At 38.0% G+C, this 17,877-nt stretch overlaps 1 protein-coding gene across 1 annotated transcript in view; it reads left to right on the top strand.

The window, feature by feature from the left end:
• Positions 1-17,877, top strand: part of ROS1 (ROS proto-oncogene 1, receptor tyrosine kinase) — a 70,111-nt gene that overhangs the window by 9,714 nt on the left and 42,520 nt on the right. Inside the window, exons 8-20 of the mRNA XM_064413000.1 lie at positions 838-976; positions 1,454-1,655; positions 2,309-2,385; positions 4,493-4,615; positions 5,580-5,764; positions 6,857-6,954; positions 7,481-7,992; positions 8,584-8,796; positions 9,652-9,762; positions 10,253-10,434; positions 11,398-11,589; positions 16,007-16,107; positions 17,644-17,858. Of these exons, the coding sequence (XP_064269070.1) occupies positions 838-976; positions 1,454-1,655; positions 2,309-2,385; positions 4,493-4,615; positions 5,580-5,764; positions 6,857-6,954; positions 7,481-7,992; positions 8,584-8,796; positions 9,652-9,762; positions 10,253-10,434; positions 11,398-11,589; positions 16,007-16,107; positions 17,644-17,858 (2,350 nt within the window). The remainder of the gene's footprint in view (positions 1-837; positions 977-1,453; positions 1,656-2,308; positions 2,386-4,492; positions 4,616-5,579; positions 5,765-6,856; positions 6,955-7,480; positions 7,993-8,583; positions 8,797-9,651; positions 9,763-10,252; positions 10,435-11,397; positions 11,590-16,006; positions 16,108-17,643; positions 17,859-17,877) is intronic.

The raw sequence follows: 17,877 nt of genomic DNA, 5'->3' as shown, positions 1-17,877 counted from the left end.
AAATCGGGCTTGAAAAGTGACTGAAAAAATTAGCAGAAGAAAAAATTGTGTTCTACTAAATGCAAATATTCCCATTGTTTCATGTTGAGTCATGCTTGTGAAATGCCAATGAGAATATTCAGGAGAAGTAGGCTGAAGGCTTTCTTCTCTCTCTTTTTTTTTTTTTTAATAGCTTTCCCTAGAGAACTTTTTTAGGTTCTTGTCAAAGCACAATACTTGGCTAGAAAGACCTTTGTTCTGACTTAGTAGAGTTATTCTCATAATTTGTTCTTTTGCGTCAGCTGTACACTTGTTATCTTGCCATCATCTCTATTGGACCAATTTACAGGGCATGACAAGTTGGTGCCACAAATCAAAGGTAAAGATAATTTGCTAAGCAGGAAGTTATTCTGAATGAATCATTGATGAAATAATAGGGAGCAATTACTTCAGACAATAAATATTTCAATGTAACTAGGCTCCTTTGTATCTGAAACCTGTGGTATATGTTTAAAATACATTGCTTGTGATATGCTACTATTTCAGCTTTTAAAAAATTTCTTTTTCTTAAAATTTACTATTATATTGCATCAATCCTTTGATCTACCTGCTCATTGTTGAGATTTGGTGCTGTGTTCTGAGGAAACAGAAGAGAAAATGTTTTGAAGTGATGGAAAATCAATGTCTATGCTGAAAATAACTTTCAGAATTTCCTCTTAATTAAACGTAGGATGCTGGCCTTTTTTATTCTGAAATACGTATATTGTTGTATGAGACCTCTTTTGCCCTCATAACATCCTACACAATAGCTGCAGCTGGAGGAAGGAGAAGCCCAATTGTGTTTGTGCATTAATCTAGGTAGTATCTGAAACTTCATATACCATCAAAGACCTTCAGGCCTTCACAGAATATGTGTTTCAAGTGGTTTGGATCATTACATCTCAGCTGCAGCTCCATTCTCCACCTAGCCCCAGCTACCGGACACATGCTTGTGGAGGTAATGAATTGCACTATTAATTCCATCTTTCAGGTGGAAACATTTGAGTTGCATTGTTACTTCTTTGGCAGAAAACATTGGTGCCTAATCTTTAGAACCGTGTGGATGTAGTCTCTTGGGTAGCTGCAGAAGACCAAACTAAAAAATAAAAAAACTATAGGTTCTTTTTGTTTGACTAGAAGATTTAGGGCTTCTCCCTGCTTTTTGTTTTAAAAGCAAGCAGAGAAGAGTACATGGACAAAATCATGAGGGCACATGGAATACTTCTGTACATAATTATGCATGTATTTGATTGAAACACAGTCCTGTTTTCCTGGACATTAAAAAAATGAAATGTAGCTGAAATATTAACTGTCTCTTATAATATTTATTGGTGTATAAATGAATTAACAGGTGGGGAACCTAAGAATGTATTTAAAAATCAAAATCAATTAAAGTCTTAATCAAGTGCCGGAGTCAGATATTTCTGTCTTGCAGTTCCTACAACAGCTCCTGTCATTAAAGACATTCAGAGTTCAAGCCCAAACACTGTTGAAGTTAGTTGGTCTCCACCACTCTTTCCAAATGGATTGATTATTGGATATAACTTGCTCCTGACCAGTGAGAATCATGAACTGCTGAGAGCCTCAAGAAGGCACAGCTTTCAGTTCTACTCCACCTTCCCAAACACCACTTACAGGTACAAAAAGAAAAGATACCAACGTGGCCAGGTATGAGGTCACACTTCTTGCCCAGATAGCACCAAGTATGTCTTAACACCACTTCTGCACAATTTTGTTATTTACTTACATCCTTGCCAACAGCAAGGGCACCTTCCTTGAGGTAACAGTTATCCCATGTAACTTGGCTGCTTTTGCAGAAGTCAGATGGTGAGGAAGGAAAAGCAACTGGGTATAGGGCTGGGAGGCATTTTCTTAGCTGCTGTTTTTAATTTTTTTAGGCTTGTGTGGCATGTTTTTAGTATAGTGGGAGAAACTACTTCTGTAAGCATCTGGAAAAATTTCTTCATTTTTATTAAACGCAGATGTCAGCATTCTGCTTGCACTGGTAAATGCAGATCTTCCTTGGAAATGAAGTCGAGTTATTCTTCTGAGTCTGAAAATATATTTTGAGTTGAAATTTAGAAGATTGTGCTGTTGTTTTGCCTTTGAACAATTCAGACTTTGGTTGGTTTTGCTTTTATTCTAAATTTTCCCAGAGCATTATATTTAAAAGGGCATTTTCTGAAAGTCAAGTGCTTCTGTAGCAGCTTCCCTACTGGGTAAAATGTTTCTCAGGCAATCTTTCAAAAGGAACCTGCCAACCAAAACCTGTCTCTTTGGTGTGCCATAGGTTCAGTATTGTGGCAGTTAATGAGGTCGGTGCTGGACCCCCTGCTGAAGCCAACATCACAACCCCAGCATCCAAAGGTACAAGAGCAGCAGAGTCCTTACCACTGTCTGTTCCTGGGGACACACTCATCTTTCCTGGCCTGCCCCACTCCTGGCAGGAGTACAAATATTTAGACTGTGAACATGTCAGGGAGTTGTACACTGAGGAGTCAATAGCTCATCAGAGAGGGTCCTGTCCTTCAGCTGAGGATGTGATAAGGCAGCACAGCATGGGAATGATCACTTCATGTGAAACTCTTTTGTCAAAAATACTAAATTATCTCAAATCAAGTATGTGAAATCATACCAACTTTTTTTTTTGCTCTTTCATGGAGGCATTTCTTTTACTATGTCAACTAGTTAATATTGAAGGTAATGATGTGCTATAGCTATTACTCAAAGAATTGCAGAATTATTAATTAATTGGCAGAGAAAGATACACGTTGAGATAGAACACAAACAAGAGTGAAATTGATGTTATCAAAATGTTCTTTTAGGAAAGAAAATAAAAGACCTCCCTTCTCATGAAAAATTCAGTTGTCAAACACCTGGAAATGCTTCAGCTTTATGAAAACACTTCAAGACTGTCTCTGAATTGCCATTGGTTAAAGAAACTGAACTTGCTTCTCTAGTGCTTTTTAAAATACTATTTTTTTTTTTTTTTTTTCTGTGTTTATTAGCTCAGACACACTGGTGTTTCCTTACTTACAACTCCACAGAGGTTTGCTCTAGGGCTGGCTGACCCTGAGTTATAAATATTTGGGTCATTTTTGAAAAGTCTGGACAGTGTTCACGATGTCAATCCAACTGCCAAGCAATTAATTTAAAGTAGAAAGCAAACAAACAAATAAACAAACAAACCCTATAACCTCCCAAAATCCCCACCTTATGGGGGTGGGGAACACGAACAGGAACTGCCCTTCGTTGTGTATCATGTCCAGAAATGGTGCTGCTGCATCAGGCACTGAGCTGTGTGGATCTGAGCCCTGAGAAGGGTCGGGGAAAGAATCTGATTGCTGCTGTAGATTGAGAGGAACGTTACTTGAAAAGAGATAAAGAGGTAATATTGGCCTCTTGTACTTTGCTCTGAAGGCATCATTATTGAAATTACTCACAGTGCATCATGTGAGAAATTCGCAGCAGCTCAACCTATGCAGATTATCTGGGAATAAATTAAGACAGCATTTGATCACAGTTTTGTGATATCCATATGAGGAAATGATATCTGATTGCAGACAGCTGCTTAAGCTGAAGAGGAGAAAAAAAAGGGAAGGATTGTTTGCTGATGGAAATTAGCCAAAATCATACTTGAAATAATACACCATCTTTAAAAAGGAAGGTAACAATCAATTCAGCAGGGTGTGTGCTAGATTTCCAAGGATCTGAGATTCAGAAAAAAGGCAAGCAATCTTTCCCAGGGCTATGTATAGCCCAGACAGAAGGTACAGATTTACTGAATTGGTTTTTATGTAAATTACTTGGACCTTTATAAGCATGAAATCAGTTTTTGTGACCAAAACTATCCTTATTGATTTCAAATTCTGTGACTTTATTAGGAAAAAAAAAATTAGTAAGTTTATCACCTTTGAAACAGATAATATTATCCCACTATCATCTTTATCTGTAATAGGTACTTGTTTGTTGAATAAATCACTAATCATTACAATATAACACCTGAAATAAACATACTCACCTTGCTTCTCTCCAGCTCAATGGGATAATATTTTAGTTTGACTGGGGTTTTCAAAGAAATCCAGAGGGGTTAAATATCCTATTTCTGTTGGGTCTTGAAGTCACATTGATGTCTTAGTGCCTTCATTTCCTCGGCTCAGTAAGACTTCATTTGCTCCAGTTTACTTTTCCTCACTAGGGAACTGACTATTGTTGCAGGAATGATGGTGTGAAATTCACATGGCTTGTTCTCACCCTGTGTAAGGAGCCAGAATCAACTGTAATGGTGAATAACTCCATATACTTTCACCACTCAAAGAGTTTAAGTTTTGGTCTGTCACTGCTAATGAAGGATGTATTCATACTACAGACATACATACGTTTGGGCACACGTGCACATGCATGTCTGTTAATGATGTGTCTGAGTTAACGACGTGCTGTGGTCATCTAAAATCTGACTTTCTTTGTTTGCTAGTTAAGGAAAAAGCAGCATGGCTCTTCCTATCCAGAAAAGAGTCTTTAAGGAAGAGATACACAGGATATTTCCTTGAAGCTGCTCAGTGCCTGCCAAATGGTGCTATACAACACAACATCACAGGTAAAATTGGACTGGGCTCTCTCTTTTTCTGTCAAGTGTCACTAAGACCACTTTATACCAAGGACAGAATGCACCTCACATAGCTTGAGACAGTGTCTAGTCTCCCTTTATAGTCAATCAGAAGAAATAGGAACTTTCAGGACATGATTTGATGTATTTGAAGTGACAGGCATTAGGAAGCGATAAATGGTTTTCCCCAGTGTAACTGTTTCTTCACTGTATCTAGGCAGCTGGTTCATTTTTTACATTGTAGGTATCTAAATTGAGGTAAGATTAATCCACGTTTCTCTGCGATTAATTTCTACTTTTTCTCAATGTGAATATGGGGAAATGAAGCGGTTTCAAACCTCTAAATAAAATAATACCAAGTGCTAAAAGGTAGTGCTAGTGTGTTAGCATACTAAAGAAATGAGGCATTTAGCAGCCAAAGTCACCAGATAACCGTGTTATCTCAAATTACTCACCTTCCAATGTTTCTTATCTGCACTGGTCTTTGGTGACAGCATGGAAATCTGAGTTTATCTACTAAATTTCTCAGAGCCGCAAAGGCTCCAGAGAAAGAATGTTGCCCGTGACTAAATAGGCTTTGCTAGTGCAGAGGTGGCACAGATTATCTCAAACTTGAATTCTAGAGTGAATGGTGCTTTGTGAGGAGATGCCAGCTGCATCTGTTTGACCTGTAGAGGGGCAATCAGTGTCGGTTTGCATATTACATGTCTTCTCTTTGATTACCTTTCTGAAGGGCAATTCTCTATAATAATGTCTCTTACATAGCAAATGGGAATGTTTCCTTATTATCTGAAAGACTAAAAGTGAGAATTAAAAACCAGTTAACTTTTCTCTGATGATGATGATGATGGGTTGCAGACTGAAAAATACATATTTTTAAGGCAAGGAGAAAAATTAATGGAAAAATGGAAACCTTTCTTATATTATCTGTGTGCACATATCTTTCTGTTTTTAGGTATTTCTGTGAATATTTATCAGCAAGTTGTCTATTTTTCTGAGGGGAATTCTATCTGGGTGAAAGGAGTTGCAAATATGTCTGATGTATCTGACCTAATGCTCTTTTATGCTGGCTGGGGAAATATTGTGTCCATCTCAGTAGACTGGCTTTACCAGAGGATATATTTTGTCATGAATGAAAAGGTAATGCTCTAGTGCTTAATTAATTTCTTGCTTAATTTGAACCATTGCATGCTTAATTTTACATGAGAAAAATATGATTTATGTATTGATATGTATGCAAAAATATAATTATAGAAATATATTTTAATATAACATTAACATATTTAGTAATTTAGAAAAGAAGAAAGGCTTGACTATCAGGTCATATTTAAAATAAACACCCTATGTGGAACTCTGGCTCCTTGCCTCATTTTATTCCTCAGGATATAAGTGTTTTTGTTTTAATTTGTTTTTGAGACTGACTTCACACCATCCTCATACCTAGTATAGGCACACTGTTTCTCTTGGTTACCCATCTACCCTGTTCATTTCCTACTCTGCCTCAGGAAGGTGGTCAGATAAATAGATAGTGATTTTAGTGTCTGTCATAACTGACAAAATATGTTAAGTGTTTCATACAATAGCAACAGCTCCGATTACAGCTGCTTCAGTTTGTAGTGAAAATGGAGATTAACCCTGCACTGGATTTCCTACTCATAAAACATCAGTTACACTAATGGTCAGGCTTTGCATGAAGCCATGTAATCCTCTAATGTACAAAGGACTAGAAACCTACCCATAATGGTTATTGAGGATTTTTATTCTTTTTAATCCTCTTGCCAAATTTGATCTTTTGCTTACTGTACAGGGGTACAGGGAACAGGAAAAGCAGTAGTGATGAAAAGATACAAATGAGCTGTAGATGAACAGACCAATGGCAGAGATGTCTGAATTCCTAAGTATTGCTTCCAGAACCAGAAATGAACTTCCCTTCCCTGCCAGATAATTTTCAGAGTACAGTTTGCCTATGCCCTCCAAATTGAGTATAGGCAGTTGGATATACAATTTCCCGTCCACCTTAGAGGTATGACAGACAGCTTCAGGGTAAGCTGTTGTAGCTTTGTGTACAAGGGTTACACTTGGCTGGCTGAACACTCAGGAGCCCAGAAGGACTTGGGACTGTGAGAGAGGTGTTTCACTCTCTCCATGCCCTGAAGGAATCTCAGGTCAGCTTGTCTGCTCATTAGCAAACACCCTATGAATGCATCACCCGTTTTTCTTCTCATTCCCCAGATACATGTGTGCCACTTAGAGAACTGCACGGTAGCTGAAGACATCACTCCTCTTTATGTGACATCCCCTAGGAAGATTATAGCTGATCCCTATAATGGGTAAGTGAACTCCTGTGAGCATTTGGTGCCAAAGGTGCTATAAAGCTCCTCTCTAATTTCCTCCACTTCATTAGTCATCTAGGTTCCTGTTTCAAGCAGTTAAGTTAACAAAACAAAAGTGCAACAAATAACAAGCTACAAAACAATTGGAACAAGAGACATGCCATGCAGTACTATTTCATGCATTTTCTTCTTTAGAGTGTTAGCAGAAGAGATAAAGCTTTTCCAATAAGAAATTTGAGTTTCAGAAATTTCATGCTTTTATGAATTTGAAGCTCTATGAATTTTAAATGTTCATGCTTAACATTTAAAGTATTATAGAAGAATATTCTCCAATAATATGCTATGCAAATTCCCAGAAGGTAAAAACTGATGTGTCTACTTCCCCAGCATATATGTACTAATAGTGCCAAAAGCATTTTTCTATTGTGCATAAAGACAGGCAGATGTCTTAGCTGCTAAAATATTTGTGGCTCAACACACTTCTTGCACTGTGTTTATTTGGGCTTATTTTTTCTATGGTCAGTTATATCTTCTGTCTCCTGGAGGATGGCATATACAGAGCAAACCTTCCTCTCTTTCCTGGCACTGCCTCTGCAGCTTCACTGGTGGTGAGATCCAGTGCTCTGAGAACCTTCACGATTGACTTCCAATCTAAGAGACTCATTTTCTTCAACAAAACAGAACAGGCCTTTGTGTCAGGTTTTCTTGATGGTTCAGAGTTTCACACACTGAGATCATACGTGCCATTTAATGACATGGAGAGCTTCGTTTATAAGGATAACACATTTACAGTCACAGATGGCTCGAAAGTTTTCCATGAGGAGGTCTCCCCAGTGGGAAGTTCTAGCTTCAATGAGTACATTGTAGACTGCAATTTGGTGTACCCAGAGTATTTTGGCATTGGCAACTTGGTTTTCTATGGGCCATCAACTCAGCCTTTTCCTTTACCAACTGCTCCTCACCTTGTCACGGCTCTATTTGGATTGGACCGAGCTGTGATCAGCTGGAGACCACCTGAACACACCATTGGAACCAGTAAGTTCAGCCAATTATCCCTGAAGGTCCACTTATTTTCTTTCTAGAGAAGTAACTTTATGTTTTCCCTTTTCTTGATTTGGGCTTTAGTGACTTCAATAGCAGATCCTGATGGAAGTTATGGAATTACCTCTGCTTGAAAAATTTAGCCCCCAATTTGTCAGTAAAAGAACTAAATTGTCTAAATTAACACAAGTTTGTGTTGGCAACTCATATGCCCCCTTCAAGAATTTTAAACAGAGCTTGATCTTAATGTAATGCTGGGTACTGGTATCACATAGGAAATGCATGGCAGAGATGTAATGACTTTTGATCAGTTATTGTGCTATGGTTTCTACCCTCTGTGCATGTATCTTTGAACACCAGAAAATCACCTGGCCAGGGAAAATGTTTGTTCTAATTTCATTCTTCATGGGTGATTGAAGCATGGGGCTAGAGGGCAAAAGTGTAAATTTTTAATGTATCCCTTTCCTAATTCCACTGATATTGGCATTTTTGAAAGGAGTCTCCAATATACATCTTTCTCACAGGATGTGTATCACCAGTTATAACCATTTATACTGTACTAACATGATTATTTGCTTCACACAGGTTTATCTGCTTGGCAGAACTGGACCTATGATGTGAAAGTGTCACCTCAGCACCCATTTGAGGAGGAATGGGTTGTCTCAAATATTAGTAACACAAATCTTACAGTGAAGGGGCTGGCCAGCTTCACAGCATACGAGGTGTCAGTCAGAGCTGTGTCTCCTGCTGGTGCAGGGCCATGGTCAGAGTCATTTAGAGGTACAACTTTAGAAGAAGGTGAGAATTGCTTTGTCACACGGGAAAAATGAAGAACAAAATGTGCATAAACCTTTCCACCTAGTGAGGCACACACTTTGGGCAAAGACTGCAAAATAAGGGGCACAAAAAGGTATTTCTTAGAAATATTAAAGAACACAGGATAAATAAATTTGCTTTTATTTAAAGTAGTAAGATTTTCAAACTGGAATAATGATATGACATATTAAATATGCATTAACATTGGTACTTACCTATATTTTTCTAATGCAAATACTCCATCAAAAATATTATTTGATATGGTAAAAGAGGTGTTATCCCTTTTCATTGCTCTGTAAAGAACTTTCTATGATGAAATGGTTTGTGCAATGCCCTGAGGGTTAATGACAATTCATGGAAAAGTGCAGCTCACCAAGTGCTGAAAATCCTTGGTTTGAGCATAGATAATCAGGGGAAATAGAGATGTGTGAAATGTCTGATATTTCCATGTCTTTGGAATGTTTTTTGAAACCTCATTCAACCAAATGAACCTAAGTCTGAGGGGAAAATAGCTTCCAGTTTAAGGTGCTGGACTGGCTTAGGGGTGACTTCTACCTGGCGTTGGAAAGGACAGGTACAAACCCAGAGTGTTTTTTCAGCATCTAACAGGATTCCAAATTGCCTTATTGTTCTGGATCTGAAGCTGCTCTGAATCTCTGAATTTCTCAAATTATGATACTTTCATGCATTTCTTCTTTGTCCTTTTTTGCTTAGGACAGGGACAGTTTTAAAGATGCTTTTGTAACCTTCCAGGAACAGGAACTGCTGCTATTGAAATACAAATGTTAACATAAATTGCTTGTTGGTGTGCACAACTGCAGTTTTCTTCCTTTGTAGCTGAAGAAGAACCATATATACTGGCTGTGGGCCCTGAGGGTCTCTGGAAGCAGCGATTGGACAGCTACAGGCAAGGAGAACTCCTCTATCCTCATATAAGAAATGTTTCAGGTACATACAAAACAAATTGTATGCTGCTGCTACAGGCTTTTTGGCATTTGTTAGCTCTCCATAAATTTCACCAAAAGCACTGAAAGACAAGAGTTCTCTAGACTTGAATGTTGTGCAGTGCAATACAGCAGCTTCACTGAGCCAACACTTTGGGTACATCACCTTTCTTCTATTTTACGAGTCAAATTAATCCTTAGTGAAACCATTCTGACATCAGAGCTAAAATCAACCCTCTGAACTGAATAGGTTTGTCTCCAGCATCCCAATATGTGTTATACATTTATAATAATCAAGGTTATATATGTACAATACAAGTACATTATTTCCTATAACGAAGCATCTACCTTCATATTAGCTGAGCCTAATTGTGCATTTGTATTGATTTTTAAAAAGATGAAGTGCCTGACTGCTTTTTATTCTTTAAAACAATGTTTTGGTTTTTTTTTTATTTACTTGTTTGTGTAATGATTAACATCTTTCTTTCTTCAAGACCTCGACTGGTATAATAACACTCTTTATTGGATTAATTCCATGGGGGAAGTTCAGACCTGGACATTGAACAAAAGAAAGGCTACCGATGAGGACACTTATGTATCTGACGTCAGAAATGCAAGGATGTTGGCCTTTGATTGGTTGGGTCAATGCTTGTATTGGGCTGGCAAAGCAAATACAGTAGGTATAGCTGCATTTCTTAAAAGAAAAAAATCCCTTAAGTCAACAATAAGGACTGTAAGGCAGTATTTGGGAAAATAATCCCTACTTCTTGCAACCTGAGATACATTTGGACCTTTGCTATTATAGTGTAGAACAAGGAGGCCTTTCTTTACTTAAGTGATTTTCCACAGTTATACAAAAGTTTGGGTAAAATATTCACTAACATTCACTAATGCAGGGTACTGAATTCACCAGGTGCAAAACAGGCAAATCAAACATGTTACCAACAGCTTTGTTGGATTCAACACTGTGAAAATAAATGAAGATAGTGAAAATGGAGGCTGCCCTATTGGTCTCAGCCAGGAAGTAGATGGACTTTATTTTAATCAAATTTGGCACTATTTGTTTACACAGAGATTTTCAAGGTTGACCTCTGCTCTGTGATATTTTGTAGATCATTGCAGTTAAAAAATAATTACAATTGCACTTTGTACACTCTCATATCAGGAACACTGACATGTGAATTATTTAAAAGGTATCTGACTTCAAAATTGTAGTGCTAATTTATGCAGTGCTGTCAAATTATGCCTTTCATTTCTTGTAAGTGCAAAGTCAGAAGCTGTTTTAAAAACTGGAGCTAGGAGGCCAGATTTCACACTGCCTTGCACCCTCATTTACACTTGTGAATAGTGAATATGAAGTGGGTGAGAAGTTCTGTCAGACAGAAGGCTGCCAAAACTGGGAAAGCAAAGGGAAAAAGCTATTTCAGCTTTTTTCTTTTGTTACTTTCTGGCAAAAATGAACTAATAATTTTGCATTATTCTTCATCCTTTTACTTTGAATGCAAAAAGTTTAGGCTTTGAAAGCTGAAGGCTTGCACAGTCTTTTGATAAACAGCTGTGGAAAAGTCACTGATGTACACTCAGCTGATCACAGCTGATGATTTAGATGTGATGCTAAAGTAAATTCTTTTGTCCCTAGATCTACAGAAAATCACTGTGGGGAGGCCATATAGATGTTGTAGCTCATGTTGTGTTCCCAGTGAAGGATCTAGTTGTGGATTCAGTAAATGGCTATTTGTACTGGGCCACGATGTATTCAGTGGAGAGCACAAGATTGAATGGAGAGGAGTACCTCATGTTACAAGAGCAGCTACAGTTTTCTGGTAAACAGGTGACGGATTTTTTACTTTTCTTTCTTTCTGTGAGAGATGGGGTGGAAGGGTGGTGTGTGTTTTAATATTTAGATCTCTTGAATATAGTCAGTGTTCATTAGCTGTCAAATTGTGGTTGTAATGCTGCTCCTTCCCACATGTGAAAGGTTCTTTTTTTCCAAATATTTTAAGTCTGATGGTCACTTCTGACTTTCACATCAAAATATGGATCCAGAGCTTCACAGCATCCTGCCTCTTTTGTGATGACCCCTAGCTTACAGGACCTGACAAGACAGTTTTGAGGTTTAGCACTTGCCAGGGTTGCATTTGAGGTTGCAGAAGTGCTGTTACAGAAACAGCATCTGTTACAGAATGGCAACTGCCCCTGCTGCAGCCTGGCACAGCTTACTGCTGCTGCTGCTGCAACAGTGCTGGCAAAGATGCCACATCTGCCACCAGCAGTCTCCATCCTGCCTGATCCTGTCCTCATGTGATGGCAGGAGCAGCAAGTTCAACACCCTCAGGATTGTCAAGGCTCTCCTTCCTTCCCCATCCTGTCTTTATCCCTTGCCCAAGTCAGACACAGGCCTGGTCCCAGCTTGGCCACTCTTGCTGTGCCCCAGGCTCACAAGGAGCTCCAGAGGGCTGTGAAGAGGCTGGTGCTGAGCAGAGCAGCTCCTCAGAGAGAAGGGAGCTTCTTGTAAGAGTGGGTAAAGACACTGGGCAGCACAGGGGAAAAAAAGGAACGGAACATTGTTGTTTAGCTGTATTAGGGTGGAGAAGGGGTCCCAGGCAGAAGAAGAAAAAGAGGGAAAACAGAGATGCTATTTCCACCAGTAGCTCACCGAAGATCCTGTAGTATATGTGGAATTTCATTAGCTCCCTTTTCTTACCTGGAGACATTTTGTTATGCTCTGATGCCTGCACAGACAAGCTCTGTATTTCTGCTGACCTCTCTGCTGCCATTCTTGTACATTCACTCCTCTCTGATGTCCTATCAAGTCTCTTATAAACTTGGTTCTCTGCTGGCTCCTCATAGATCATTGTGATCTTCTTCAAACCCATCCTGCCCCTGCCACCACGTGAGATTTGACCTCATTCTTGGTAGGTGGAATTTGGTGTTGCCTACACAATGGAAGAACTCTGAGACTGAGTATTCTCCTCATAAAAAGATCTGTCTTTTCATATTTCAAACATATACCTCCCTCCCTCCCTCCAAAACACAGCCTTTGTTTTTATTCCACCTGTCACAAAAATTGTATTCCTATTTTACCTGAAGCCAGGTTGTCCGTTAAAGACCCTTTCCAGTTTTAGAGATCTATCTCTCTTAGTTAGCTTTTTATCATTCCCCAGAACATTTAACTTTCCTTTCCCTAAAGAAAAGAATTTGGTGTTTCTGTGATTATAAAAAAAAGCCAGGCCTAGTTTAGTCCATGAAAGGGAACTGATATTCTGACAGGCCAGCTAATCTCACAGGTGTTTCACTTCCATGAGGGCTTGGGAAGAAGGAAGGCAGGTTCTGGTGTGCCACCTGCTATACTTGTAATGCTGCATACAGAGGAACTGCAAAACTTTTGTACATGAGAGAAAGATCTGTGCTGTAAAGGACCAATCTATCTTCCCTGTCTCTCTGTGGAAGCTGGCTGGTGTGGACTGTCTCCATGGAAAGACATATGTTGTCCAGGCTCCGCAGCACACTTGGACTTAGCGCATATCTTCTGGATGATCTATGGCAAAGAACTGACAAGTTCCAGTTTATTCTAAGTGGCAAACCTCAACTTCCTTGCCCTTTTCTTTTGATTCTCTACTTGCTTCTCTGGATCGCCTTATGCTAACCTCAGTTTTCTTGTTCTTGCTTTCAGGAACCTTGCCAGCAGTAGGACTGCTTGTCTGGTCCTGTCATTTTTTTTTTCTGCACCTTTCTCTATGTCAGTGATACCAGCCTTCAACCATTCACTTATTCACACCTCCTACAAACAAACATCTCCTCTCCTGCTTCTCTGCTGCCCTAATCTGTGCACTGACTTCTGAACTCAGCCTCCTGCTGTGATGCACACAGGCAAAAAGCCAAATAGAAATGTCTAGATTGAGAAGTGACCAGTTGTAGCTGACAGGTGTTTCTTTATTAAAATAAAACTCAGAATAAAACTATCAGAAAAAAAAAAGGACAGCACAACTTTCTGTAATGGTGGAATTGTTGAGCTGGTTGTTATTGTCTCAATATCAATAAGCAAATATATTTTTGCACAGGTACCAGTATGTATCTTCCTTGCACAATGAAGTCCTTTACCTGAAAAGAACATGTCTTACCTCAGTATAAAGCACATATGTAATAGTTAATTGCTGTTATCCAACAGTTAAAGTATGTTCTCTGTGTAAGTGGTTCTTACTGGTATTCACCATATGTTTTTCTAATAAAGAATTGCTGTTCAGCTGGATCTTCAGCAGTTTGTAGCTGTACTTCCTTTTAGCTTGAAATCTAATTGCTAGGAATAGGAATAGAAGAACCTGCTGTAAAAATGGCAGGTTTCCTAAACAAATACAGAGCTTTGAAAGTCTAATTTCTTTGGCAGGAACCAAATCCTTCTATGGCAATTATTTTATTTTCTGATCAGTTGTTTAGCTCAGCTGGTGTGTATTGGCAGAGCTTGATTGATTTGAGCAGAGCTCCTCTGATTTATTCCAATTTAGGATCTGGCATAGAATTTCCAAAGCTCTTAGTAAGTTGTTTACATTATACAGTGTGACTAGAACAAAAGTATTTTTATAAGGGAGCAGCAAAGTGCATTATATGGAAGTGGGGCCAGGACCCTTTTGGTGTGATTTCAATATTTTTAGTCAAAGGGTATTTCAAATAGCTAAGTTTATCCTGCATCTCATGATGCTCAGTTACAGTGCACCATCACAAATACATGTCGTGCCCAGAAACTAGTACCTTTCATAAGCTGGGAAGCGCTTGCCTGTTTTTGAAGCATCACAGAAGGGTGGTGTTAAACTGCTGCCTAACTCCTGAAAATGAATAGTACAAACATTTATTTGCCTTTTAATAATGATGACACAGGGGTCAGGATAAAGAACATGGACACATCTATAGGAAAATGTAATAGCTGCAGAAAAAAGAAATGGGGCAAGGAAGAAGGACTCAAATGCTCAAAAAAGCAACATAAATTCAGGAAGATGTCATTTAGTGTGGAGCATGGGAGGGAGAATAGGTAAATGGGATAAAATATAGCATGGCTGACTAAATATACACTTGGGCACATACACGCTGTGAGATATTTTTAACAGGACAACCTACAGGAGCAATCATTCAAACCTTGATTTTCTGACATACAATGTCAACAGAAATATGTCAAGAATGTGATTACATAAGGAGCAACAGACAACTAAGTGATATAACATTTGCTTTCCTGTCATCATCTTCTGCAGTTTATTAATGAAGAGTTAGGGAAAAAAAAGGCTGTTCCACTTACATACATAATGGAAATTTAATCTTATAAGAGAATAGTTATGACTAATGTTTGCATGAGAAGTTTGAGAGCTGCTGGAAAACATGTTCAGAGAGGCCCCAAACAACTTGTTAGCTGTGCTAATGATATAAAATAGACTAAACTTGATAACATTTAGCAGACAAACTTATGGAAGCAAATTCTTTTTTTATTCACAGAACAGATTATTAAATATCTGATTTTTATTACTGTTGCATATGGTATTGAATCTGTTGTTTACTGCAGAAACAAGAAAACTCTATTTTGAATATTAAAACATATTAAAAAGAAAGAGCAAATCTTTCACCTCCCTTAAAGGAAGATGAAACATTGAAGTAATGAACAGGAAGATTGTTTAATTTCCTCCCCCACTTTATTTAATAATAAATTATTTACAAAAATTTAAATATTCAAATTTCCTGCTTAATGAAATAAATGAATTAAATTTTTGCATCTATTTTCCATAAGTAATGCAATATTTTAACTGTTTATTTATAAAATCAAAGCTGGAAAACAAGGACAAAAGACCTGAAATGCTTTTTTCAAAAGGTGATTGTGACTTTCAGACTGGATATCACCCACCTGCTTCAGACAAAGAATGTTGAAATACCAGAGGTATTTTGGAGATTTTGATAGGTAGTTCCACTAAGCACTTGATATGCTATTGCCATCATATCTGAGGTACTCCGATACTCCAGGGATGAACTCTGTGACAGATGTTTAAAAAATGCTATCTAGAAAACCATCAGCTGCTATGAATAGATGTCCACCAAGGACCTGATTATTTTCTAGCCCTCTCTTTTTGTTTTAGAATAAAAATTCATGGTAGTAATTCTATTTTTGCCAATAAAAAGGTACTCATGTTGTCTAGACAACTGTTATGCCTAAGGGCTCTTATCTCAGAAGTGAAGATGTGTTCAAATTGCTATTTGGACTGGTTTTTTCTTAGGTGGTTGGTATAACTTTGGATCTCACCTATGGTTTTCTTTACTGGCTTGTGCGAGACAGTCTATATTTAAACCTGTACAGAGCTTCTCTCTGCAAAGAAGGGTAAGTAAACATATAGCAAACATATTATCTAGTTTTTGTCATACACTTTAAGAAAAAAAATGTTGTCCAGTGCTGGGCTCACTATTTACTAATTTAACAACAAACAAAAAGAAGAGCTAATGATCACAGCTAGCTGATGGCAAACTACATATTGTGGTGGTTGGTAACACAGTTTTACAGTGAGAGAAACAAGGTATGGAGCCTTGGTGACCTGAACTGAGGTCATGATCATCAATTTTTAGACTTCGCTTTAGGAAATAATTGCTGCTTATTGTCTGTTTTATCTTGGCATTTACAACACTTGACAGTTTCCAAGTGCCTGCAGCTCTGTAACTGGCTCATCTTTCATGAATCTCAGGACTTGAACTGACACCACTTTCTCACCTGAGCAAACAGTACTCAGCAGGCTTTCCTCTTCATCCTCCTGAACATGAAATGGCTGCATAATTCCAGAAAGACAAAGTTTAATAAGACAAAACATAGCGAACAATGTTATGGGTTAGCTTGATTATACACTAAAGCCTTGAGAAAAATGATGTTTTTTCTCTAAATGCAAAGTGTATAATGCATAGTCGTTTGTGAAACTATGTTTTTGCTCTCTTCCATGTGGAGAATGTGATTATATTATTTTTTTTTTTCAAGCATCAGATTAAACTGCTTAAACTTAATTGAGCAGCATCTGTATTTACATGTGCCCATAATATTGCAGGCTGGCTTTGTGTGGAATCAGATGAATTTTCTAGACTGGCTTTAGACTTGCTATGATTAATAGTGAACAATTAAAGAATCAAAATATATTGATTAGTTTTAGCTGGAGCTCCATTATGAACCAATTGGCAGCCATAAATCATTGTCCCTGGCATGCCAGAATACAGAGATTAGAAATGATCCATCCTAATGGACCTGATAGTGTGTCAAAGCTTTTCCAAATTTATTTTGTATGAAATGTGTCTAAGCTCAAAGACATTTCTGAGATGGCAAAATGACACCTCTTACAACATACTTAGTCTCTTACCAAGATAAATTGGAACCTAAAAAGGCCTGTAAGTTTTGACATACAATATACAAGGTAGATTAAATCACCAGTGATCCCAGTGAGGAAAAATGTTAATGGATCTTAGTACATAATGGAAGGAAACTAGCAGAGTCAAATAAATCTGGGCTCCTGATGTAGTGAAGTAGAATGAACCTCATGCTCTGAAGTAGACTTCACTGTTTCAGTGGAATTGCTGAGAGAAGGTGGGCTGATTTTTCAAAAAACTCAATTTTCTGTATCTATGCAGCAGAATTTGAAACCATTTTATAATTGCTTTCCAATGAAGTAAAGGGAATGAAGGCCTTTTTCTTCTTTCTTCATTGTTAAAGAGTTTAAAGAAAAAAATTTATTTGATTTCTTGCCTCCTACATTTTAGAATTTGAATTATAAATATTAAGAACTTGAATAATAAGAAACTTAACAATATGTCAAACGTTGCATAAATCTGTTCCCTCTACATGTGGGCTATCAGTTTGCTAATTTCATACATGTTTCCACAGTTGTAGTAATGCCATCATCACGGAATTTGCAGCATGGAGTACTTCAGAAATATCCCAAGGTACACTGGAATACTACAGTGGTCGCCTGTTCTGGATTAATAGGCTTCAGTTCATTACAGTCCAGGAAGTCAATCAGAGCCTTAGCAATCCCTTCTCACAACCAGCACAGTTTACAGCCTTTACCCTTGTTCAGGCATCACTTAAACCTTTGCCAGGTACATTATTTTCTTTTTC

The sequence above is a fragment of the Passer domesticus genome, chromosome 3 (assembly GCF_036417665.1).
Source record: "Passer domesticus isolate bPasDom1 chromosome 3, bPasDom1.hap1, whole genome shotgun sequence".
NCBI classification, from domain to species: Eukaryota; Metazoa; Chordata; class Aves; order Passeriformes; family Passeridae; genus Passer; species Passer domesticus.
The sequence above is the reverse complement of the archived record's forward strand: the minus strand, read 5'-3'. Positions and strand labels throughout refer to the sequence as shown.